The 26,038-nt window shown below is 45.9% G+C and overlaps 2 protein-coding genes across 2 annotated transcripts in view; both read right to left on the bottom strand.

Annotated features, from left to right (window-relative positions):
* The window catches only part of tsc22d4 (TSC22 domain family member 4), a 115,724-nt gene extending 102,909 nt beyond the window's left edge, over positions 1–12,815 (bottom strand). The window contains exon 1 of the mRNA XM_084327455.1: positions 9,790–12,815. Coding sequence (XP_084183581.1) covers positions 9,790–10,479 — 690 coding nt within the window. The 5' untranslated portion in view covers positions 10,480–12,815. The remainder of the gene's footprint in view (positions 1–9,789) is intronic.
* A 4,175-nt stretch (positions 12,816–16,990) lies between these two features.
* Positions 16,991–26,038, bottom strand: part of mogat3a (monoacylglycerol O-acyltransferase 3a) — a gene marked incomplete at both ends in the record, with an annotated part of 30,972 nt that continues 21,924 nt past the window's right edge. Inside the window, 1 exon segment of the mRNA XM_084327683.1 lies at positions 16,991–17,145. Within this exon segment, the coding sequence (XP_084183809.1) occupies positions 16,991–17,145 (155 nt within the window).

Genomic DNA, 26,038 nt, shown 5'->3' with positions numbered 1-26,038 from the left:
GTGTCACCGCCAAGGTCTTGGAGAAAGTAAGACATGAACAGTTATATCACTACATCAACTATTCCAAACGTTCTATCCAAGGAACAGCTGGTAACAAGCCTCCCACGGGGGAGCGTCTTGGGTCCTCTACTGTTCTTATTAATCTACGACATGAAGCCAGCTTGTACACTAAATCTGTTCCTATATGCTGATGATTCGGCTATGTTCTTATCATAAGCTTCTTATAAGTGAGACATTTAACAAGATCAGAGAATGGCTAATAGACAACAAGTTGTCTCTTCATATGGCCAAAACTGAATTTATAGTTTTTGGATCATAACCTAGGTTTACGGAAGTTCAAGTCAACTGACATTGACCTTGGTGGTCAGCATTTCTCTGCCAAGCCCTCAGTCAGCTACCTGGGAGGAGAGAGTATGGCATTAAAGACCAGTCAGCTACCTGGGAGGAGAGAGTATGGCATTAAAGACCAGTCAGCTACCTGGGAGGAGAGAGTGGCATTAAAGACCAGTCAGCTACCTGGGAGGAGAGAGAGTGGCATTAAAGACCAGTCAGCTACCTGGCAGGAGAGAGTGGAATTAAAGACCAGTCAGCTACCTGGGAGGAGAGAGTGGCATTAAAGACCAGTCAGCTACCTGGGAGGAGAGAGTGGCATTAAAGACCAGTCAGCTACCTGGGAGGAGAGAGTGGCATTAAAGACCAGACAGCTACCTGGGAGGAGAGAGTGGCATTAAAGACCAGTCAGCTACCTGGGAGGAGAGTGGCATTAAAGACCAGTCAGCTACCTGGGAGGAGAGAGGATGGCATTAAAGACCAGTCAGCTACCTGGGAGGAGAGAGGATGGCATTAAAGACCAGTCAGCTACCTGGGAGGAGAGAGGATGGCATTAAAGACCAGTCAGCTACCTGGGAGGAGAGAGGATGGCATTAAAGACCAGTCAGCTACCTGGGAGGAGAGAGAGTGGCATTAAAGACCAGTCAGCTACCTGGGAGGAGAGAGTGGCATTAAAGACCAGTCAGCTACCTGGGAGGAGAGTGTGGCATTAAAGACCAGTCAGCTACCTGGGAGGAGAGAGTGGCATTAAAGACCAGTCAGCTACCTGGGAGGAGAGAGGATGGCATTAGAGATCAGTCAGCTACCTGGGAGGAGAGAGTGGCATTAAAGACCAGTCAGCTACCTGGGAGGAGAGAGAGTGGCATTAAAGACCAGTCAGCTACCTGGCAGGAGAGAGTGGCATTAAAGACCAGTCAGCTACCTGGGAGGAGAGAGGATGACATTAAAGACCAGTCAGCTACCTGGGAGCAGAGAGAGTGGCATTAAAGACCAGTCAGCTACCTGGGAGGAGAGAGTGGCATTAAAGACCAGTCAGCTACCTGGGAGGAGAGAGTGGCATTAAAGACCAGTCAGCTACCTGGGAGCAGAGAGTGGCATTAAAGACCAGTCAGCTACCTGGGAGGAGAGAGAGTGGCATTAAAGACCAGTCAGCTACCTGGGAGGAGAGAGGATGGCATTAAAGACCAGTCAGCTACCTGGGAGCAGAGAGAGTGGCATTAAAGACCAGTCAGCTACCTGGGAGCAGAGAGAGTGGCATTAAAGACCAGTCAGCTACCTGGGAGGAGAGAGAGTGGCATTAAAGACCAGTCAGCTACCTGGGAGGAGAGAGAGTGGCATTAAAGACCAGTCAGCTACCTGGGAGGAGAGAGTGGCATTAAAGACCAGTCAGCTACCTGGGAGGAGAGAGAGTGGCATTAAAGACCAGTCAGCTACCTGGGAGGAGAGAGAGTGGCATTAAAGACCAGTCAGCTACCTGGGAGGAGAGAGTGGCATTAAAGACCAGTCAGCTACCTGGGAGGAGAGAGTGGCATTAAAGACCAGTCAGCTACCTGGGAGGAGAGAGTGGCATTAAAGACCAGTCAGCTACCTGGGAGGAGAGAGTGGCATTAAAGACCAGTCAGCTACCTGGGAGGAGAGAGTGGCATTAAAGACCAGTCAGCTACCTGGGAGGAGAGAGAGTGGCATTAAAGACCAGTCAGCTACCTGGCAGGAGAGAGTGGCATTAAAGACCAGTCAGCTACCTGGGAGGAGAGAGTGGCATTAAAGACCAGTCAGCTACCTGGGAGGAGAGAGTGGCATTAAAGACCAGTCAGCTACCTGGGAGGAGAGAGTGGCATTAAAGACCAGTCAGCTACCTGGGAGGAGAGAGAGAGGCATTAAAGACCAGTCAGCTACCTGGGAGGAGAGAGAGTGGCATTAAAGACCAGTCAGCTACCTGGGAGGAGAGAGAGTGGCATTAAAGACCAGTCAGCTACCTGGGAGGAGAGAGAGTGGCATTAAAGACCAGTCAGCTACCTGGGAGCAGAGAGAGAGTGGCATTAAAGACCAGTCAGCTACCTGGGAGGAGAGAGTGGCATTAAAGACCAGTCAGCTACCTGGGAGCAGAGAGAGAGTGGCATTAAAGACCAGTCAGCTACCTGGGAGGAGAGAGTGGCATTAAAGACCAGTCAGCTACCTGGGAGCAGAGAGAGAGAGTGGCATTAAAGACCAGTCAGCTACCTGGGAGGAGAGAGTGGCATTAAAGACCAGTCAGCTACCTGGGAGCAGAGAGAGAGAGTGGCATTAAAGACCAGTCAGCTACCTGGGAGCAGAGAGAGAGTGGCATTAAAGACCAGTCAGCTACCTGGGAGGAGAGAGTGGCATTAAAGACCAGTCAGCTACCTGGGAGCAGAGAGAGAGTGGCATTAAAGACCAGTCAGCTACCTGGGAGGAGAGAGTGGCATTAAAGACCAGTCAGCTACCTGGGAGCAGAGAGAGAGAGTGGCATTAAAGACCAGTCAGCTACCTGGGAGGAGAGAGGATGGCATTAACCCTTTCACTGCCACACGAGTTGGCTTCCCCTGAAGGAGAGGTCAGCTGAGTTGGCTTCCCCTGAAGGAGAGGTCAGCTGAGTTGGCTTCCCCTGAAGGAGAGGTCAGCTGAGTTGGCTTCCCCTGAAGGAGAGGTCAGCTGAGTTGGCTTCCCCTGAAGGAGAGGTCAGCTGAGTTGGCTTCCCCTGAAGGAGAGGTCAGCTGAACTGCACCTCCGAGCGGCGCATCATGTATATAACAACAGAGCACTTCAAAGATCACTTCCAGAGGAGCGGGGACACTCATGGTCACCACACTAGAGCTAGCGCTGCTGCCCTGCCCTGGTGTAACACCAACATGGTCACCACACTAGAGCTAGTGCTGCTGCCCTGCCCTGGTGTAACACCAACATGGTCACCACACTAGAGCTAGCGCTGCTGCCCTGCCCTGCCCTGGTGTAACACCAACATGGTCACCACACTAGAGCTAGCGCTGCTGCCCTGCCCTGCCCTGGTGTAACACCAACATGGTCACCACACTAGAGCTAGCGCTGCTGCCCTGCCCTGGTGTAACACCAACATGGTCACCACACTAGAGCTAGCGCTGCTGCCCTGCCCTGGTGTAACACCAACATGGTCACCACACTAGAGCTAGCGCTGCTGCCCTGCCCTGCCCTGGTGTAACACCAATATGGTCACCACACTAGAGCTAGCGGTGCTGCCCTGCCCTGGTGTAACACCAACATGGTCACCACACTAGAGCTAGCGCTGCTGCCCTGCCCTGCCCTGGTGTAACACCAACATGGTCACCACACTAGAGCTAGCGCTGCTGCCCTGCCCTGCCCTGGTGTAACACCAACATGGTCACCACACTAGAGCTAGCACTGCTGCCCTGCCCTGCCCTGGTGTAACACCAACATGGTCACCACACTAGAGCTAGCGCTGCTGCCCTGCCCTGGTGTAACACCAACATGGTCACCACACTAGAGCTAGCGCTGCTGCCCTGCCCTGCCCTGGTGTAACACCAACATGGTCACCACACTAGAGCTAGCGCTGCTGCCCTGCCGTGGTGTAACACCAACATGGTCACCACACTAGAGCTAGCGCTGCTGCCCTGCCCTGATGTAACACCAACATGGTCACCACACTAGAGCTAGCGCTGCTGCCCTGCCCTGGTGTAACACCAACATGGTCACCACACTAGAGCTAGCGCTGCTGCCCTGCCCTGGTGTAACACCAACATGGTCACCACACTAGAGCTAGCGCTGCTGCCCTGCCCTGGTGTAACACCAACATGGTCACCACACCAACATGGGGAAAGGTTCTAATAATACGTTTAGTGGAGCTGTGTACTGGAACAAGGTACCTTTGCATATAAAAAGCACAGGTAACCAACAACTTTAAGAAAACAACGTTAGTAGTAATAGGGGGAGGGGAGGTAAAGGTGTTATAGCAGCATGGGGGAGGGGGAGCGGAGGTAAAGGCAGAAAAGATAATAATAGCAATAGTAATAGTAATGGAGCAGAAGTAATACTAGTGGAATGAGTAAATACATACAAAATACATAAATACAGGGTTGTTATCAGGAAAGGAAACGTATACCAAGTCCTGATTTCGGACAGTGGTGAGTGATCATCTGGTGATCGGAAGGTTCCCGGTTTGATTCCTGCTCCTCCCGGGCAGCATGTCGATGTGTCCTTGAGCAAGACACTTAACCCCTAATTGCTCCTGATGAGCAGGTTGGCACCTTGCATGGTTGCCTCCGCCGTCGGTGAGTGAATGTGCTTCTGAGGCGTTCTGAGGCTCTTCAGGTTAGAGGTCCTATGTCTACCTGAGAGGAGGAGCTATCTTACCTGAGAGGAGCTATCTTACCTGAGAGGAGCTATCTTACCTGAGAGAGGAGCTATCTTACCTGAGAGAGGAGCTATCTTACCTGAGAGAAGCTATCTTACCTGAGAGAGGAGCTATCTTACCTGAGAGAGGAGCTATCTTACCTGAGAGGAGCTATCTTACCTGAGAGAGGAGCTATCTTACTTGAGAGTAGCTATCTTACCTGAGAGGAGATATCTTACCTGAGAGAGGAGCTATCTTACCTGAGAGAGGAGCTATCTTACCTGAGAGTAGCTATCTTACCTGAGAGAGGAGCTATCTTACCTGAGAGTAGATATCTTACCTGAGAGAGGAGCTATCTTACCTGAGAGAGGAGCTATCTTACCTGAGAGGAGCTATCTTACCTGAGAGGAGATATCTTACCTGAGAGAGGAGCTATCTTACCTGAGAGAGGAGCTATCTTACCTGAGAGGAGCTATCTTACCTGGGAGGAGCTATCTTACCTGAGAGGAGCTATCTTACCTGAGAGAGGAGCTATCTTACCTGAGAGGAGCTATCTTACCTGAGAGCAGCTATCTTACCTGAGAGGAGCTATCTTACCTGAGAGAGGAGCTATCTTACCTGAGAGAGGAGCTATCTTACCTGAGAGCAGCTATCTTACCTGAGAGAGGAGCTATCTTACCTGAGAGAGGAGCTATCTTACCTGAGAGGAGCTATCTTACCTGAGAGGAGCTATCTTACCTGAGAGAGGAGCTATCTTACCTGAGAGAGGAGCTATCTTACCTGAGAGGAGCTATCTTACCTGAGAGAGGAGCTATCTTACCTGAGAGGAGCTATCTTACCTGAGAGAGGAGCTATCTTACCTGAGAGGAGGAGCTATCTTACCTGAGAGCAGCTATCTTACCTGAGAGCAGCTATCTTACCTGAGAGAGGAGCTATCTTACCTGAGAGGAGCTATCTTACCTGAGAGGAGGAGCTATCTTACCTGAGAGAGGAGATATCTTACCTGATAGAGGAGCTATCTTACCTGAGAGAGGAGCTATCTTACCTGAGAGCAGCTATCTTACCTGAGAGGAGCTATCTTACCTGAGAGGAGCTATCTTACCTGAGAGGAGCTATCTTACCTGAGAGGAGGAGCTATCTTACCTGAGAGAGGAGCTATCTTACCTGAGGAGCTATCTTACCTGAGAGGAGCTATCTTACCTGAGAGAGGAGCTATCTTACCTGAGAGAGGAGCTATCTTACCTGAGAGAGGAGCTATCTTACCTGAGAGAGGAGCTATCTTACCTGAGAGCAGCTATCTTAACTGAGAGAGGAGCTATCTTACCTGAGAGGAGCTATCTTACCTGAGAGGAGCTATCTTACCTGAGAGGAGGAGCTATCTTACCTGAGAGGAGCTATCTTACCTGAGAGAGGAGCTATCTTACCTGAGAGCAGCTATCTTACCTGAGAGAGGAGCTATCTTACCTGAGAGCAGCTATCTTACCTGAGAGAGGAGCTATCTTACCTGAGAGGAGGAGATATCTTACCTGAGAGCAGCTATCTTACCTGAGAGAGGAGCTATCTTACCTGGGAGCAGCTATCTTACCTGAGAGAGGAGCTATCTTACCTGAGAGCAGCTATCTTACCTGAGAGAGCAGCTATCTTACCTGAGAGAGGAGCTATCTTACCTGAGAGCAGCTATCTTACCTGAGAGAGGAGCTATCTTACCTGAGAGGAGGAGCTATCTTACCTGAGAGGAGGAGCTATCTTACCTGAGAGGAGCTATCTTACCTGAGAGAGGAGCTATCTTACCTGAGAGCAGCTATCTTACCTGAGAGGAGGAGCTATCTTACCTGAGAGGAGGAGCTATCTTACCTGAGAGAGGAGCTATCTTACCTGAGAGAGGAGCTATCTTACCTGAGAGGAGCTATCTTACCTGAGAGGAGCTATCTTACCTGAGAGCAGCTATCTTACCTGAGAGGAGCTATCTTACCTGAGAGACTATCTTACCTGAGAGGAGCTATCTTACCTGAGAGAGGAGCTATCTTACCTGAGAGAGGAGCTATCTTACCTGAGAGAGGAGCTATCTTACCTGAGAGGAGCTATCTTACCTGAGAGCAGCTATCTTACCTGAGAGAGGAGCTATCTTACCTGAGAGGAGCTATCTTACCTGAGAGCAGCTATCTTACCTGAGAGGAGCTATCTTACCTGAGAGAGGAGCTATCTTACCTGAGAGGAGCTATCTTACCTGAGAGAGGAGCTATCTTACCTGAGAGAGGAGCTATCTTACCTGAGAGAGGAGCTATCTTACCTGAGAGCAGCTATCTTACCTGAGAGGAGCTATCTTACCTGAGAGAGGAGCTATCTTACCTGAGAGAGGAGCTATCTTACCTGAGAGCAGCTATCTTACCTGAGAGGAGGAGCTATCATACCTGAGAGGAGCTATCTTACCTGAGAGGAGGAGCTATCTTACCTGAGAGGAGCTATCTTACCTGAGAGGAGCTATCTTACCTGAGAGGAGCTATCTTACCTGAGAGAGGAGCTATCTTACCTGAGAGAGGAGCTATATTACCTGAGAGAGGAGCTATCTTACCTGAGAAGAGCTATCTTACCTGAGAGCAGCTATCTTACCTGAGAGAGGAGCTATCTTACCTGAGAGCAGCTATCTTACCTGAGAGGAGCTATCTTACCTGAGAGCAGCTATCTTACCTGAGAGAGGAGCTATCTTACCTGAGAGCAGCTATCTTACCTGAGAGGAGCTATCTTACCTGAGAGGAGCTATCTTACCTGAGAGGAGCTATCTTACCTGAGAGAGGAGCTATCTTACCTGAGAGAGGAGCTATCTTACCTGAGAGCAGCTATCTTACCTGAGAGAGGAGCTATCTTACCTGAGAGGAGCTATCTTACCTGAGAGAGGAGCTATCTTACCTGAGAGAGGAGCTATATTACCTGAGAGAGGAGCTATCTTACCTGAGAGGAGCTATCTTACCTGAGAGCAGCTATCTTACCTGAGAGAGGAGCTATCTTACCTGAGAGCAGCTATCTTACCTGAGAGGAGCTATCTTACCTGAGAGCAGCTATCTTACCTGAGAGAGGAGCTATCTTACCTGAGAGCAGCTATCTTACCTGAGAGGAGCTATCTTACCTGAGAGGAGCTATCTTACCTGAGAGGAGCTATCTTACCTGAGAGAGGAGCTATCTTACCTGAGAGAGGAGCTATCTTACCTGAGAGCAGCTATCTTACCTGAGAGAGGAGCTATCTTACCTGAGAGCAGCTATCTTACCTGAGAGAGGAGCTATCTTACCTGAGAGGAGCTATCTTACCTGAGAGAGGAGCTATCTTACCTGAGAGCAGCTATCTTACCTGAGAGGAGCTATCTTACCTGAGAGCAGCCATCTTACCTGAGAGGAGCTATCTTACATGAGAGAGGAGCTATCTTACCTGAGAGGAGCTATCTTACCTGAGAGCAGCTATCTTACCTGAGAGGAGCTATCTTACCTGAGAGCAGCTATCTTACCTGAGAGCAGCTATCTTACCTGAGAGCAGCTATCTTACCTGAGAGAGGAGCTATCTTACCTGAGAGGAGCTATCTTACCTGAGAGGAGCTATCTTACCTGAGAGAGGAGCTATCTTACCTGAGAGAGGAGCTATCTTACCTGAGAGGAGCTATCTTACCTGAGAGAGGAGCTATCTTACCTGAGAGAGGAGCTATCTTACCTGAGAGGAGCTATCTTACCTGAGAGAGGAGCTATCTTACCTGAGAGAGGAGCTATCTTACCTGAGAGGAGGAGCTACCTTACCTGAGAGCAGCTATCTTACCTGAGAGAGGAGCTATCTTACCTGAGAGGAGGAGCTATCTTACCTGAGAGGAGCTATCTTACCTGAGAGAGGAGCTATCTTACCTGAGAGAGGAGCTATCTTACCTGAGAGGAGGAGCTATCTTACCTGAGAGGAGGAGCTATCTTACCTGAGAGGAGCTATCTTACCTGAGAGAGGAGCTATCTTACCTGAGAGGAGGAGCTATCTTACCTGAGAGGAGGAGCTATCTTACCTGAGAGGAGCTATCTTACCTGAGAGGAGCTATCTTACCTGAGAGCAGCTATCTTACCTGAGAGGAGCTATCTTACCTGAGAGGAGCTATCTTACCTGAGAGCAGCTATCTTACCTGAGAGGAGCTATCTTACCTGAGAGCAGCTATCTTACCTGAGAGGAGCTATCTTACCTGAGAGCAGCTATCTTACCTGAGAGGAGCTATCTTACCTGAGAGAGGAGCTATCTTACCTGAGAGAGGAGCTATCTTACCTGAGAGAGGAGCTATCTTACCTGAGAGAGGAGCTATCTTACCTGAGAGTAGCTATCTTACCTGAGAGAGGAGCTATCTTACCTGAGAGCAGCTATCTTACCTGAGAGGAGCTATCTTACCTGAGAGCAGCTATCTTACCTGAGAGCAGCTATCTTACCTGAGAGGAGCTATCTTACCTGAGAGAGGAGCTATCTTACCTGAGAGGAGCTATCTTACCTGAGAGAGGAGCTATCTTACCTGAGAGCAGCTATCCTACTTGAGAGCAGCTATCTTACCTGAGAGCAGCTATCCTACCTGAGAGCAGCTATCCTACCTGAGAGCAGCTATCTTACCTGAGAGCAGCTATCCTACCTGAGAGCAGCTATCCTACTCCTGGCTATAGAACCTGGTCGCAGGTAGGTGAGTGTTTTGGTCTGCGACCTGGGAGATAATGATAATAAATTAAACGTTGTTTTATTGTAAGCTACTTTATAGGACGTGAGGCCCCGCCCCCATGGTGTCAGGGACTCCTGCATGCACCTGGTTTGGAATCCTTGTGGATTGTGACCTTGTTGTGACCTCATTGTGATTTGATATTTCATAATTTTTCAGTCTCCCCAGTTATGAACTAGATTAATAAACTTAGTGGAAGTCATTCTCTTTGAGGTCAAACGCTGTATGAAATAAGGGTTACAAGTTAGTCCTCTGCACAACAAGCAGCCATCTGATAGGCTGAAGAGTTTTATATCAGTGGGCCACTTCAATGTTCTGTTACTTATGTGATTTATATGTAGTATGTAAAGTATGTGTGTATATATATATATATATATATATAATATGATCTAAGTCTCTCACCCGTCCAGATGCGTCGACATCCAATCGGAGAGGAGGAGGGATGTTACGTGGGCGGGGTGAGGGTGGAGGGGGGGTAGAGTCAAAGAAACGTGCTCCCATTGGGTCCTTAGAGTCCAGGAGGCGAACATTGATTGGTTCCTGGTGTGTAGGCGAGGGTGGGCCACTGTGGAGGAGGAGGGGCCTAATCCCGCCAAGGCCCCCCACCTCTCCTCTGATTGGCTGAGCCAGCAGGTGGGAGGTGCCCTGAGAGTGTACCTGGTGCCCCGCCCCTTTGAGAGCATGTATGGGAATGTTGGCCCCGCCTCTCTCTCTGTCCAGACCAATGGACTCCAGTGATTCCAGGGAGTGGGCGTGTCGCATGCTGTCCATCACCCGTCTAAACCCCGCCCCTTCCTCTCGCTCCAGGAAGTCTGTACAGGTCCATCGCCCCCGGTGATATGGCTCGCCCCGCCCACCGGCCAATCGCACCACTCGGAACCTGGAGGAGCACGCGCCCTGCCCCGCGGCATCATGGGAACTGTATTTCCTCAAAAGGGAGGGTGTGGTGGGCTGGGAGGAGCTTCCCTGAGGACTGACAGTTGATTGGAGGATGTTGAGAGGGTTAGAAGCTGATTGGCTGGTGGATGTGTCCGAATAGTCTGATGTCACACTGGTGATCTGGAAGCCACTCCTCTTTTTACCCCCACTCATTGTCTCTCTCTCTCTCTCTCTCTCTCTCTCTCTCTCTCTCTTGCTCTTAGACCAAATAGAGGAAATAAAGTCAAACTGTCACATATATCTATCTATCTATCTCTCTATCTCTCTATCACTATTAATATCTCACTCGCTACATGCTCTGTCCCTCTACCTACCTCCTCTCTCTCTCTCTCTCTCTCTCTCTCAGAGGGTGTGGTTGTTAGCAGTGACTATTTGCAACATCATTTGCTCGCGGTGTGGTTCTGTATGTGTGTGACTGTGTGTAATACAGGTTCTGTGGTTCTGCACGTGTGTGTGACTGTGTGTAATACAGGTTCTGTGGTTCTGCACGTGTGTGTGACTGTGTGTAGTACAGGTTCTGTGGTTCTGCACGTGTTGGGTTCTCGCGGTGTGGTTCTGTGTAATACAGGTTGAGCAGCCCTCAGATTGTGTCAACAGCGCTCAGACGAGCGTGAAGATTAGACGAGTCACAATCAACTTTCAATTTCTGTCTGTCTCTCTCTCTGTCTGTGTGTCGGTCAGATAGACAGGCTGACTCCTCTCTCTCTGTCTGTCTGTGTGTCGGTCAGATAGACAGGCTGACTCCTCTCTCTGTCTGTCTGTGTGTCGGTCAGATAGACAGGCTGACTCCTCTCTCTCTGTCTGTCTGTGTGTCGGTCAGATAGACAGGCTGACTCCTCTCTCTCTCTCTGTCTGTGTGTCGGTCAGATAGACAGGCTGACTCCTCTCTCTCTCTCTGTCTGTCTGTGTGTCGGTCAGATAGACAGGCTGACTCCTCTCTCTCTCTCTGTCTGTCTGTGTGTCGGTCAGATAGACAGGCTGCCTCCTCTCTCTCTCTCTGTCTGTGTGTCGGTCAGATAGACAGGCTGACTCCTCTCTCTCTGTCTGTCTGTGTGTCGGTCAGATAGACAGGCTGACTCCTCTCTCTCTGTCTGTCTGTGTGTCGGTCAGATAGACAGGCTGACTCCTCTCTCTCTCTCTCTCTGTCTGTGTGTCGGTCAGATAGACAGGCTGACTCCTCTCTCTCTGTCTGTCTGTGTGTCGGTCAGATAGACAGGCTGACTCCTCTCTCTCTCTGTCTGTCTGTGTGTCGGTCAGATAGACAGGCTGACTCCTCTCTCTCTGTCTGTGTGTCGGTCAGATAGACAGGCTGACTCCTCTCTCTGTCTCTGTCTGTGTGTCGGTCAGATAGACAGGCTGACTCCTCTCTCTCTGTCTGTCTGTGTGTCGGTCAGATAGACAGGCTGACTCCTCTCTCTCTGTCTGTCTGTGTGTCGGTCAGATAGACAGGCTGACTCCTCTCTCTCTCTCTGTCTGTCTGTGTGTCGGTCAGATAGACAGGCTGACTCCTCTCTCTCTGTCTGTCTGTGTGTCGGTCAGATAGACAGGCTGACTCCTCTCTCTCTCTCTGTCTGTCTGTGTGTCGGTCAGATAGACAGGCTGACTCCTCTCTCTCTGTCTGTCTGTCTGTGTGTCGGTCAGATAGACAGGCTGACTCCTCTCTCTCTCTCTGTCTGTCTGTGTGTCGGTCAGATAGACAGGCTGACTCCTCTCTCTCTCTCTCTGTCTGTGTGTCGGTCAGATAGACAGGCTGACTCCTCTCTCTCTCTCTCTGTCTGTGTGTCGGTCAGATAGACAGGCTGACTCCTCTCTCTCTGTCTGTCTGTGTGTCGGTCAGATAGACAGGCTGACTCCTCTCTCTCTCTCTGTCTGTCTGTGTGTCGGTCAGATAGACAGGCTGACTCCTCTCTCTCTGTCTGTCTGTGTGTCGGTCAGATAGACAGGCTGACTCCTCTCTCTCTCTCTGTCTGTGTGTCGGTCAGATAGACAGGCTGACTCCTCTCTCTCTCTCTGTCTGTCTGTGTGTCGGTCAGATAGACAGGCTGACTCCTCTCTCTCTCTCTCTGTCTGTGTGTCGGTCAGATAGACAGGCTGACTCCTCTCTCTCTCTCTGTCTGTCGGTCAGATAGACAGGCTGACTCCTCTCTCTCTGTCTGTGTGTCGGTCAGATAGACAGGCTGACTCCTCTCTCTCTGTCTGTCTGTGTGTCGGTCAGATAGACAGGCTGACTCCTCTCTCTCTGTCTGTGTGTCGGTCAGATAGACAGGCTGACTCCTCTCTCTCTCTCTGTCTGTCTGTGTGTCGGTCAGATAGACAGGCTGACTCCTCTCTCTCTGTCTGTCTGTGTGTCGGTCAGATAGACAGGCTGACTCCTCTCTCTCTCTCTGTCTGTGTGTCGGTCAGATAGACAGGCTGACTTATATCTTTCACACAGGAAGGAAGAAGTGATGAAACAGTTTCTCTGTGTGTGTGTCTCTCTCTCTCCCCCCCCTTCTCTCTCTCCCCCCCCTCCCTCTCTCTCTCCCTCTCTGTGTTCAGTTGAACCAGTGGGTTAGTAGATCTGTAGTAATAATAATAATAATAATAATAGACACATCATGACACACAGAGGTTCAGAATATAGTACCAGCAGGCTGCACGTTGTGGGTGAGGAGCAGGATGACGTCATCACCGACACAATAGCCCCTCTATACGAGGCCCGCGTCACGCCATCCCGAGGGAGAGGGAGAGAGAGAGAGAGATCAAGCCCCCCAGCCAGATCCCAAATGATCTGATCTGTTCCTCTTCTTCTCGTTACTTCCTCTCCTCCTCCTCGTTCTGACGAGATGAACCGGCAGAAAGCGTCGGTTTAAAGGGACGTCACGTCCAACACTCCTCCATCTCTCTCTCTCTCTCCCGTATCCAACTGTCACTCTCTTTATTAATAACTCTCTTCTGTTTTCGACTACCCCTTCCTCCCCTTCTTTCAACTCTCACTTTCTTTAACTCTCTCCTGTCCTCCTCTCTCACTCACTTCTCCAACTGTCACTCTCTTCTTCACCTCCTCTTCCTCGCAGTCAGATGATGATGATGATGATGATGATGATGATATTGGTCAAATCCATGTCCAAATGTCTTCTTTCTTTTTTAATAATTCTCTGTCTCTCCATCTGGCAGATTAATCCACTCCTTCTCTTCCAGTCTCTTTCTCTCTCCTGTCGGCAGTTTGGAGATGAAGTCACTACATCACTCTCTCCTTCCTCTCCTCCTCCTCCTCCTCCTGTACCTCTCTCTCTCTCTGTTCTCCGACCTGTTGACAACTTTTCTGACACCGGAAGTCCCGCCCCCTCCGCCCCATTAAGAGTTTCCTCGGTAACTGTTACCATGGCGACATCTAGTGGCGGCCTCGGATCAGGGCATGTATGAAGTATTGGGGAACTAATATTCGAGTATTCTGTGTAAAGAAGAGATTCCATTCCAAACCTGCCGTTAAAACCGACACACAGTTATCTCGAAATGATCACGAAGACAAAAATACAGTATTTCCAAACTTTTAATCATTTGAATCAAACGTTTTAATACATTCAGCATTTCCAAGGATCTACACACTTTGCACGAGTTGTAGTAAACATGTTGAGGAAACACTTCAAAATACACATTTCTAATAGATTACATCCAAAGTTTCAAAGAATTACTTCAAATCAAATTATTTTCTGCCAGCAGTTTATATTGATATTTTTTCACTTTCCCAGCAGCGATCAGTCTGTAAATTCCAGATATGCTGCTGTTAAAATGGAATCATAATACTTTTTAGGGCTGGGCACTATATAGGCCTACCAAATAATCATCTAACTGTGATATTGTATTTTAATTTAAATATAGAGAATTGTGATACAATTTTGCTGTCTAAATCAATGCTAAAATAGTAAAGAGTAAGTGAGATTTCACACAAAATGATTTGTGAACAGTTTGTTTCAACATGTTATTGTATCATTATGCCTTACTTCTCATTACCACCCAGGGCCCCGTTCCCCGTACCTGGATAACTGAGTTAGCCGGATAACTTTCGGTTAAGTCTGACTTAAGCCGGACTTTCCGGCTCCCCGTACCTGGATTGTCCAAATCACCATGACAACAGATCCAAAAGTTTGAGCCTGGTCGAAAGCAGGGTTTAAATTCAAGTTAGCCGGATGAAGCACAGCCACGCCCCCGCAAAGAAAGTGACAGCGCGTTTCCTGAAATTATTCCCACAGTCTAGGATCTGCTTTATACCATTCTGAATTACGTTTTTGTGCTCCATTCTTCCAGAGGGGGCTTTTGAAATGTAAAATAGACCCAAAATGCTGATACTAAATTCACTTTGTCCTAAATAATGCACGTTATATATACCGTGGCGCTCGCTCGGTGCGATGTACACATTATGTGGTTATTTTAATTGTAACTGGGATTAAGATGTCTGATGAGATGCGCTGTTTGACGGATTTGAGAAATTGAATGAGCCGTTGACGTCACATTAATGAATGAGGATAAAGAGAGAAAACTTCATTCAAAATAAAGAATATTCTAAACACGGGTCTCTCGTTCATTAATGTATAAACAATGAATTTATCCCATCTGGCACAGTGGCGCAGCGGTAGTGCTCAATCCTGCCAACCCAGCGACTGGTGTTCGAATCCCTGTGTTTCCAATATAATTTTTTGGAATATAATATTAATGATTATACGCCAAAGTAGCCGAGTTGTAAGTTAAAATATTATAAATCTACATGCATTGAGGATGTCATTCTTTATATAGCTCTCAACGTGCACCAAATTGAATTATTCCTACATCGCAAAAAGAAGGAAAAGACCGGGTTTCGAACCCCGGTCGTCTGCGTGAAAGTCAAAAGAAGAACCCGTTAGACCACAGTGGAGATAAGTATAAGATCGACCATACATCAATCAATGGGAAGAGAGCCGTATCGTTATTCTGTATAACAGTTCAACTAATTATTTTCGCTAGCAAGATCTCATTTGATTATTCAATCCAGCAGGCAAGTTTAAAGAAATATAATCTGATTGATTGAGGTAATGAGGGACTTAAAATTAGCCTATAGATAACGCATTTAACTTGTCGGCGAGGCGATTGAGCCGTACTGCAATATGTTACTAAAGTTTTTAATCAATTAATCAATCAATGCCGCTAGAGAATCAGGATCTCTGCTCTCGACACTTGCTGCCTTCTCGGCTGAGGCGGGCATGCGCATTTATCCTGGGTCTCAAGTCTGGCTTGAGTTAACGAGACTGAATCCACCTTCGAGGAACAGGAAAATCCCGGCTTCAAACATCGGGTTAACTGAATCTGGATAATGACATCTTGATCGACTTAGTTGAACCAGGTACGGGGAACGGGGCCCAGGAGTAGTCTGATTAGCATCCCCTGGATTCTCTGATAAATGTGATTATATACCTAAGCAAACACTGTGATGCGCTATAGGCATAGAAAAAAGGGCTTCTGGATATTGTCAGGGGTGTAAAGTACTTGAGTAATTGTACTTCGTTACAATACTTAAGTACTGTTTTGGGGATTTGTACTTTACTCAAGTATTATTAGGTTTGTATACTTGTACTTTTACTCAAGGACCTATCTCAAACCCTGCCCTCTTTTCTTGATCCTCCAATCACAACTGTCGCTTGCCTCGGACAAACAAAGCTTGTCCGAGGCAAGAGACCGTTGTGATTGGAAGATCAAGAAAAGAGGGCAGGGTTTGAGATACATTTCAGAGAAAAAAAACATGCTTTTTACTCCTTACATTTAAAATGCAGACCTACAAAGTACTGTACAAATCTCGCAGGTCCTATTTTAATTAGTATATTTGTTTCTCTGGCCAAACTAACGTTAACGTTAATTAAACACCTGCTATCAGAAGAATAGACGGTCAGAAAAAAAGTTTCTACTTTGACTTTTTAGTACTTAAGTACATTTAAAAGTAGAAACTTTTTAACTTTTACTCAAGTGTGTTTTTAGCCAGATACTCTGACTTTTACTTGAGTACGATTTTGAGACGGTACCCATACTTTCACTTAAGTATCATTTCTGGGTACTTTTTACACCCCTGGATATTGTGATATTCATTCTTTTCCATATCGCTCAACCCTCTGCTCATACCGCACCTGTAATGTTCCCTTGGCTTTGGGTCAGTCACCACCTATTGAAATTCCCCATTGCAAACAACGAGTTTAGCTATTCATCTATTGGCATTCCACATTGAAAGCAATAGATTTAGCCAACCGCCTATTGATATTACAATGAGTTTAACTAGCCATCTATTGGCATTCCACATTGAAAGCAATAGGGAATGCTAACCTCACCCTAACCTAGATACTAACCCTAACACTAGAATTCTAGTTCCTATTCAAACCCATTATGACATTCATCACGCAGCCACACGTCACTATTTACATCTCGTCTCCATCAGTATCACAGTAAACACATGACATCATACACATAGTGGGCATGGCTTCACATCACACTGCGGGGTGTGGGAACTGTCAAGAGGTTTATCTGTCACATACATACCAGGGCACGCAGTGAAATGCAGTGAACTGTCTATGGCTTGGTATGACAACCAGCGTCAGTGTGTGTGTGTGTGTGTGTGTGTGTGTGTGTGTGTGTGTGTGTGTGTGTGTGTGTTTCAGTGTGTTTGTTATATAAAGAGCAGGTGTTTATCCTCAGAGATGCCGTATGCTGCTTTATGTTCCTCAAACACCCTGGTTAGACCCTCCAGGTAACGAGCGTGGAGACTGTCGATGTTCTCGCTGCTGGGCGACGGAGTCTGGTGCACCACGATAGGCCTGCCAACTAGAGAGAGAGACACAGATATATACAGAGAGAGAGAGAGAGAGTCACTAACGATAGGCCTGCCAACTAGAGAGAGAGACAGAGAGAGAGAGAGAGAGAGAGAGAGAGAGAGAGAGAGAGAGAGAGAGAGAGAGAGAGAGAGAGAGAGAGAGAGAGAGGCCACTAACGATAGGCCTGCCAACTAGAGAGAGAGACACAGATATAAACACAGATATAAACACAGAGAGATAGAGAGAGAGAGAGAGAGAGAGAGAGAGAGAGAGAGAGAGAGAGAGAGAGAGAGAGAGAGAGAGAGAGAGAGAGAGAGAGAGAGAGAGAGAGAGAGAGAGAGAGAGAGAGAGGTCACTAACTACAACGATTTCATGACGGCTTCCTCCTGTCCTCGCGTCAAAATCATCATTTCCGATGCAACGCGCAGAGATTTCTATAAGCTCATATTTAGCTAATAACACTTCAAATCATTGCTAAACAAACGTAGTGCTGAAAATATACATGTTGACTGCTGTTTTGATAAGGTTAGGGTCTTTACTCTTGGCTAAATTTGAAAAAGAAACACAACATCTCTTAACACTTTCGCGGCCACTGGGGCCCGTCTAATATAATGGTTGAGGGCCAGCTTTTGTAAACAAACGTGTGGCTTTTTGTACAGCTAAATCTATACTTTATAGTATTGCTATCTGTCCATTCTCATTGTCAATTGAGTCCATAAACCGTCCCTTCAAAATGGCTTAAAGAAAAAAATATGCATCAATAGGTTCTCATTTTATAGCGCCGTGAATATAAGCTTTATAGCAGATTTGGACTAGTATATTTTCTGGAAGGCTAGTTATAGAGCTAATAGCTGCTAATGTTATATCCAATGGCATTTCCGTTTTACAGATGCTACAGAAATAACTCAAACTGCATATGATCCGGACGATCCCAAAGCATGTATGCATGGAAGGGGGGGGGGGGGCGGGGGACGTCGTTTATTATTATTGATTACCAATAACCGTGTTCGTCTAAGTAGCCACATACGCTGGTCGGCTGGTTGAGTATCATAGCAAGCTCTGATCGGGCTGTAATTTACGTGAAAAAGATCTTACCATGAGCCGGTGGGATCTCCTCCCCGAGCATTTCCCCGTTATCGATCGCCATCTGGTAGATCGATATGTCCATTGGCTGATGATAAATCCCCTTATTGCATGGTGAAATCTGCGATTCGAAACGTAATCCAAGCTACAGGCTGCAGATCCAGAATCGTGCTACTCAAATCTCAGTTGAAAGAAAACAAAGAGACTGATCCGTTCGCCCACAGGGCACATTGCAGTAGCGCGATAGCGCCCCTAAGAGGATCTGGCCGGTATTGCACATTGTCGAATTCATAGAGTAGGGAAGATCTGCAGTGCCGCTCGGCGACCTTGAACAGGTTATTAAAATGGAATAAAAGCAATAACAACTTCCCAAGTTCAAGTTCAAGTTCTTTAATAGTTGTCATACAGAAGTACAGAATACTTTCATACAAAATGCTTCTTACTGTTACGCTCCAGAGACTGTGCTAGACAAGATAGTATCAAATAACATAATAACATAATATAGCATGAATTTAGAAGAAGAAAATGAGGTCACAGTGTTCGGTATAGACATATGTACAATGTTCTGAGTTACCATATAATATACAATACACAATACTATGCAGTGTACTAATGTACAGTACTATCTAGTGCAAAGCAGAAATGGGATGAGGTACAATTTTAGGTACAATTTACAGTAAGGTGTACGAGTTGTAGTGCAATCCTTCATCCATAAATATAAATATAAAGTGTGGGGAGTGGGTGCTACAGTGTGTTTGTTTAAAGTGGGTGTGTGCTATAAAGTGTGTGGAGTGGGTGCTACAGTGTGTTTGTTTAAAGTGGGTGTGTGCGTGTGGATGTGTGTGCTATGTGCGTTTGGTGGTTGTTGTTGTGTAGTGTTCATTCATTGTTCGTTTAGCAGCCTGATGGCCTGGGGATAGAAGCTTCTTCTGAGTCTTTCTGTGCTCGCCTTGAGACTCCGGTATCGCTTGCCTGACCGCAGCAGTTCAAAGAGGCAGTTGTTCGGGTGACTGGAGTCTTTAATGATTCTCTTAGCCTTGCCCTTGCAACGCTTGTAGTAAATGTTCTGGAGGGTGGGGAGCCCCCCTCCAATTGTGCGTTCGGCTGAACGTGTCACTCTTTGTAGTCTGCTTCGGTCTTGTGCAGTGCTATTCCCAAACCAGGAGGTGATGTTGCCGGTCAAGATGCTCTCTATTGTACATGAGTAGAAGTTCTTAAGGATCTTCTGGCTGACTTGGAACTTCCTTAGGCGCCTGAGGAAGTAGAGGCGTTGTCGTGCCTTCTTCACAACACTGTCAATGTGTGTGGTCCATGTCAAGTCCTCGGATATGTAGGCTCCGAGGTACTTGAAGCTGTTGACTCTCTCAACCGGTGCCCCGTCGATGCTGAGGGGGCTGTAGTCCTTGACCCCCGACCTCCTGAAGTCCACAATCATCTCCTTTGTTTTGCTGACGTTCAGGGAGAGGCTGTTTTCCTGGCACCATCCCGCCAGGACCTTGACCTCTTCCAGGTAGGCCCTCTCGTCGTTGGCAGAGATCAGGCCCACCACCACTGTGTCGTCAGCAAATTTGACGATTGTATTGCTACTCCGCTGAGCCACACAGTCGTGTGTGTACAGGGAGTAGAGGAGGGGACTCAGAACACAGCCCTGGGGGGCCCCTATGTTGAGGGTGATGGATGAGGAGGTGCAGTTGCCTGCTCTCACCACCTGGGGTCTGCCAGTCAGGAAGTCCAAGACCCACTGGCAGAGGTCATAGCCCAAGCCCAGGTCCCTGAGCTTGGCTATGAGTATGGAGTGGAGGGGACTATGGTATTGAATGCCGAGCTGTAGTCGATGAATAGCATTCTCACATAGTTCCCCTGCCTCTTGTCCAGGTGTGATGCTGCTGTGTGCAGCACATGGGATATGGCGTCCTCCGTGGACCTGTTGGGGCGGTATGCAAATTGCAGGGGGTCCATGTTGATGGGGAGGGAGGAGCAGATGTAGCCCTTTACTAGCTTCTCAAAGCACTTCATGGCTATGGAGGTGAGAGCTACAGGGCGGTAGTCGTTGAGGCAAGCAGGCTTGGATTTTTTGGGTACAGGGATAATAGTGGACTTCTTCAGGCAGGTGGGGATGACAGCCTGTTCTAAGGACAGGTTAAATATGTCAGTGAATACTGGGGCCAGTTGGTCGGCACAGACTTTTAGGACGCGGCCGGGGATGCCGTCCGGACCTGCTGCCTTCCTGATATTCACTTTTTTAAAGGTCCGCCTCACCTCATGCTCTGTTACCCTGAACACTGCGCCTCCATCAGCAGCCGACCCCCCCCCCCCCCCATTGCCGAGGCTTGTGAGCTGGTGTTGTTATTACCAGCATCAAACCTCGCATAGAAGGTATTGAGGTCATTTGCTAAGGAGATGTCACTGTTCCCACGGATATCTCCGTGATTCTGTCCACAAACGCATGGATTCGAAAGCCGGATATATCCGTACTTCGTCCCCAATGTGTTCATCTCTTCAGCCAGACGGGTCCGGTACCGGACCCAAAAGGACATCATGTCATAAATCCATGTCTACAGACTGTATGGATTAATGTTGCGTTTTCTTTGTCAAATGTAGCCAAGAGTAAAGACCCTAACCATGTCACAACAGCAGTCAGTGTATATTTTCAGCAATACGTTTGTTTACCAATAGTCTAAAGCAGTGGTCCCCAAACTACGGCCCGCCTCCACATTTGGCCCGGCGGCAGCATCCCCATTCTCTGTGCTGAATGTTTGTTAGTGTTTGATATATTTAGTTGGTTTTTAGTACTTTTAAACATCCATTTTTAGTAAGTAGTAGTTTTCATTTGATCCTATAATTTTTTCATTCACCGATTTGTGGACTTTTCTTTTAGTGTCCTGAAAGGCGCCTTATAAATAAAATGCATTATTATTATTATTATTATTATCATCCAGGAGGGAAAAGACACTTTGGATAGTAGGGACTGCATCTCTGCCTGTCCTGGCCAGGAAACACTTTGCAACTGTGATCTCCTCTGGCAGTAGTTGGATATTGTAATGTGTGGCAGCAATTCCACTGAGAGAAACTGGTCTGAGGCTGCATGGATAACATGCCTGTATGCCTCTCATAAGTTGTTCTCCAACTCACGAGAACCTGCTCTCAAGCTCTTGCAGCATTCTGTCGAGGACTGGATAGAACAGTCTCTGTCTCAGCTGATCTCCATGAGGTCTGAGCTTGTGCCACAAGATGACTCAACTACATACTCGTCCATCCTTTTCTGCTTCCTCCTTTGGCTGGTAGTATGTTCCTCAATCCCAAGGCCTTTGTCCTGTCATACATGTCCACTGCCATCTCTGAGGTGCGATAACCTTTGAGTGTGTCCTGCACTGTGCTTTTAAATAGTACAGAGCTAGAGCTAGGTGGTCTGTAGATACTCTATATTTATTTCATAAATAGTGTTATTTATTTGTTATTATTTATTTCCTGACTTTTTTTTCTGTGAAGATCCCGGAAAGGGTTATTAATATTTGGTTATGTGTGGCTTTCTGGAAAACAATAAATGTTTACGTTTAGGCACCCCTGCGATCGTCACACTTTTTCTGTTACAAACTGACCCCGGCCCCCACCAGAGAAGGGAAAAGTTATGTGGCCCTCACAGGAAAAAGTTTGGGGACCCCTGGTCTAAAGTGTTATTAGTGAACTATTCGTTTTTGAAATACATTCATTTACAAGCGTCGCAATTTGGTTTGTAGTCATATGAGGAGACGAGACCTTGAGCTTCGAATGAGCGTTGAAATATTGAAAAACGACCCTACCCAGCCCAAGCCAGCTACTGTACAGCAAATTACTTGTGGGTGGATTTCTTTTATTTGTCTTATTTCTCTGGATTATCTACCACAAAACTGAACGTTATTGGCATAGATTGGAACGCAGTTAGTGTGTCTACCTTCTGTGAACGTTTAGCAAGAATCTATATATATATTTTTTTATATATTTATTTTTAATCTTTTGGAAGAAAAGGCACAGGTACAGGCATACAATGCACATAAAACATACATTTAAATTATTTGCCAATTACATGCATTGGCTTGCCCCTTGCCTCATAAAAAAAAAAAAAAAAAAACTCCTACCCCCTAACCCCTGCACCAACCACCGTTGACAAAAAATAAATAAAATAATAATAATAATAATAATAATTATAATAATAATAATAATAATAATAATAATAATAATAATAATAATAATAATAATAATAATAATAATAATAATAATAATAATAATAATAATAATAATAATAATAATAATAATAATAATAATAATAATAATAATAATAATAATAATAATAATAATAATAATAATAACCCCGTCATAGGCCTGAGAAGAAAATTAATTGAACAAAAATGTCAACAAAGACCAAGAAAATAAAAAATAAAAAGAATTATACAGATATAATTAGTTATGAATGAATGAATGAATGAATGAATGAATGAATGAATGAATGAATGAATGAATGAATGAATGACCTTTATTTATATAGCACCCTTCACAGCACGAATGCACAGGGTGCTTTACACTACAGCTTAATATAAAAACACAATAAAACAAAATCAGAAATAAATGACAACAAACAAACAGCAGTTAAAAACAGTGAAACCAGATAGAAAAGTAGAATAAAAGAATTTGGATAAAATCATGAGTCACTAATTAAAACAAAACTATAGAACAGTGAGGACAAGAAAAGGCGCCTATGCATGATCAAAGGCATGAAAAGTGAGTTGCAGTAGTCAAGCCTATAAATAAAAGCATGCACGGATAGTTCTAGTTCAGAGTGAGATATGATGGTGCGCAGTTTTGCAATGTTTCTGAGGTGAAAGAAGCAGGTGCGTGTGAGTGTTTTGACATGTTTGTCTAGGTCAGGGGTCAGCAACCTTTACTATCAAAAGAGACACTTTTCCCCCGTCCCACAAAATAAAATGCTCAGGGAGCCGCACAACCTATTTACCCTTAAAATGAAGATAACACAGTGTATAACGTTTTATATATCCCCAAGCATACCCCACATTTAGCATAAAACGCCTGACAATTGCATACCCAAAGTAATTTGCGATTTATTATACTTTATACTTATAGCACACAGTTTGTTGCATTAATGGGATTATAAAGCAACAAAAAGAATTTTTTTGACTTTAATTGCTGTTTTTACCTGTTTTTACCAAAGGAAAACCTCAAACTCTTATGAAGAGGAGAAAAAATACTGGCTGTGTAGACCTATTTTTTTATAAAACACAGAAGAGGAGACAAAACACTGGTGTCTGTAGACCGACTTTGAAATAAAACCCTAAACTATTCAGGTATATTTGAGTCCTTCCCTTATTTGTGGAACATTTATAAAATAGAAAGTAGTCCACTTTGAAAAAAGAATACCATGTGTAGACCTACTTTGAAATAAAACACAGAAAAGGAGAAAAAAACACTGGCATCTGTAGACCTACTTTGAAATAAAACCCTGAACTATATGCAGCTCTATTAGAGTCCTTCCCTTATTTGTGGAAAATCTATAAAATAAAAAGTAAATTTTTCATTATTCGCCAATTTCGCACCACATATCAGGCATACAGGTAAGCCTTTTGTTGACTAAATATCTTAGTTGATGAAATATTTTTTCATTTCAGTGTCACAGTATGACATCGATCTCCAAAATAAGAAAAAAATTAAAATAAAAAGTAATTTAATTTTTCTTTTGTGCCAGGGAGCCGCAGCTGATTGGCTAAAGAGCCGCATGCAGCCTCGAGGCCGCAGGTTGCCGACCCCTGGTCTAGGTTCATGGCCTGGTCAAAGACAACACCCAGGTTTCTCAGGTGGGGACGTATGTTGTCTTTAAGGGACCCCAAGTGAGTGGCCACTCTAGCTGCAGTCTTTTCAGCTGCTACGATCAGCACCTCTGTTTTATTTGCATTTAACTGGAGGAAGTTACTCCCCATCCAGCTCTCAATGCCGAGCAGGCACTCCTGGAGAAGGCTGAGTTTCTCCAAGTTGTCGGGTTTAAAAGAGCAGAGTAGTTGTATGTCGTCTGCGTAGCAGTGATATTTAATGCCAGTGAATTTATTGATGAGGAGGCCTAGGGGAAGCATATAAATGGCAAAGAGGAGTGGTCCTAGCACCGATCCCTGTGGTACCCCACATGAGAGGGGGGTGGGGTCAGATTTAAAAGGACCCACAGCCACGAGAACGTTCTCTCCCTCAGATAAGAGGCAAACCAGTTTAGAGCGCTCCCAGAGATGCCCACCCACTCCCTGAGCCTGTCCAAAAGGATGTTGTGGTTGACCGTGTCAAACGCTGCGCTCAGGTCTAACAGGACCAGAACAGAGCATTCACCAGAGTCAGCAGATGGATGGATGGTGGGGTCTAGGTTGGGCTTTTTAAGGAGTGGCTGTACGACTGCCTCCTTAAAATAGATTGGGACAGAACCAGAGGCTAGGGATGAGTTTATGATAGTGACTAGACTGGGGCCAACAGAGCAGAAAACTTCCTTAAACATGGATGTAGGAAGGATGTGTTATGTCCTGCTAGCTATATAGTGAAGGTCCTAACTTGATAGAGAATATGGTTCCAGCTATCTATTGTTTGATAGCTTGCACCATTTAATCTAGCTGTAGAAAGCTCCATTGTTACAACATCAGCTAATAACTGTTTCCAGTGATTAAAGGGCAGAGAGTGTGGAGCTTGCCATCGCAGCGCCAACATTTTCTTTTGCAGCAGTACTTCCTGCCAGCCAAAATCTCTGAACAATACTTAAAGCTAAAGAATCATCATCATTAAAGAGAAGTAATTTGGGACAACAGGGAATATGTTTTTGTAATACTTTAGATAGATAATTAGTTAACTGTTCCCAGAAACTTTTAACTGTGGGACATTCCCACATCATATGTGTAAAAGTACCAGTAGTATTTAGAGAACAAAGTGTACAGTTTGGTGAAATAGCACGTCTCATTCTATAAGCTTTCTGGGGGGTTAAATATGTTTTATGGACAAAATTGAAATGAATCTGCTGATGATTTGGGTTTCGTGATGCCATAGTAATATTTCCCCAAACTCTGGTCCAATTGATAGAGTGATGGTGTTCTAATCCCAATTCTGTGCTCCACGATTGGATAACAGGTATTAACGGAGTAACTCCATAGGCTCGCATAGCCGAACAGAGCTGTAAATATAAAAAAAGGAGGTGCCAGGTAAGTTATATGACTCTTTCAGATCTGAGAATGTTCTTAGACCATTGTCCTCCATAACATCGCCAAGTACATGAATGCCACAATTGGACCATGATTGAGCTACAAAACTGCGGCCTCCGCTAAGCAAAAAAGGGTTATGAAATAAGGGAGTCTGTTCATGCCACTTAGTATCCCATTTAAGTAACTTTTCATATTTGCGCCATAAAGATATGGCATGCGCTATTATCGGACCATAACGTAATCTACATTGCTTTAGTGAAATATCTGTGAAGACAATGTCTTGTAAACGAATCTGCGCCACAATATGTTTTTCAATATTAAGCCAGGGGGCCTCAGAATTTAAATTAAACCAACTCAACAGAGGACGAAATGATAACGCTTGAAAATATAACTTACAATTTGGCACAGTTAAACCACCAGATTGCCGCTCATTTTGTAAGGTAGTAAGTTTAACCCGAGCTCGCTTGCCTCGCCATATAAATTGAGACTGCTCTATGTAAATTTTCCCAATGAGCAACAGGTGGGGCAATAGGAATCATGGAACTACAGAAGTTTACTCGAGGTAATATGTTCATTTTGATAATAGAGACTCTTCCGGAAAGGGAG

This window comes from Notolepis coatsorum, assembly GCF_963971535.1.
Source record: "Notolepis coatsorum genome assembly, chromosome: 13".
Taxonomy (NCBI): domain Eukaryota; kingdom Metazoa; phylum Chordata; class Actinopteri; order Aulopiformes; family Paralepididae; genus Notolepis; species Notolepis coatsorum.
This window is presented reverse-complemented; position numbering and strand designations above follow the sequence as displayed.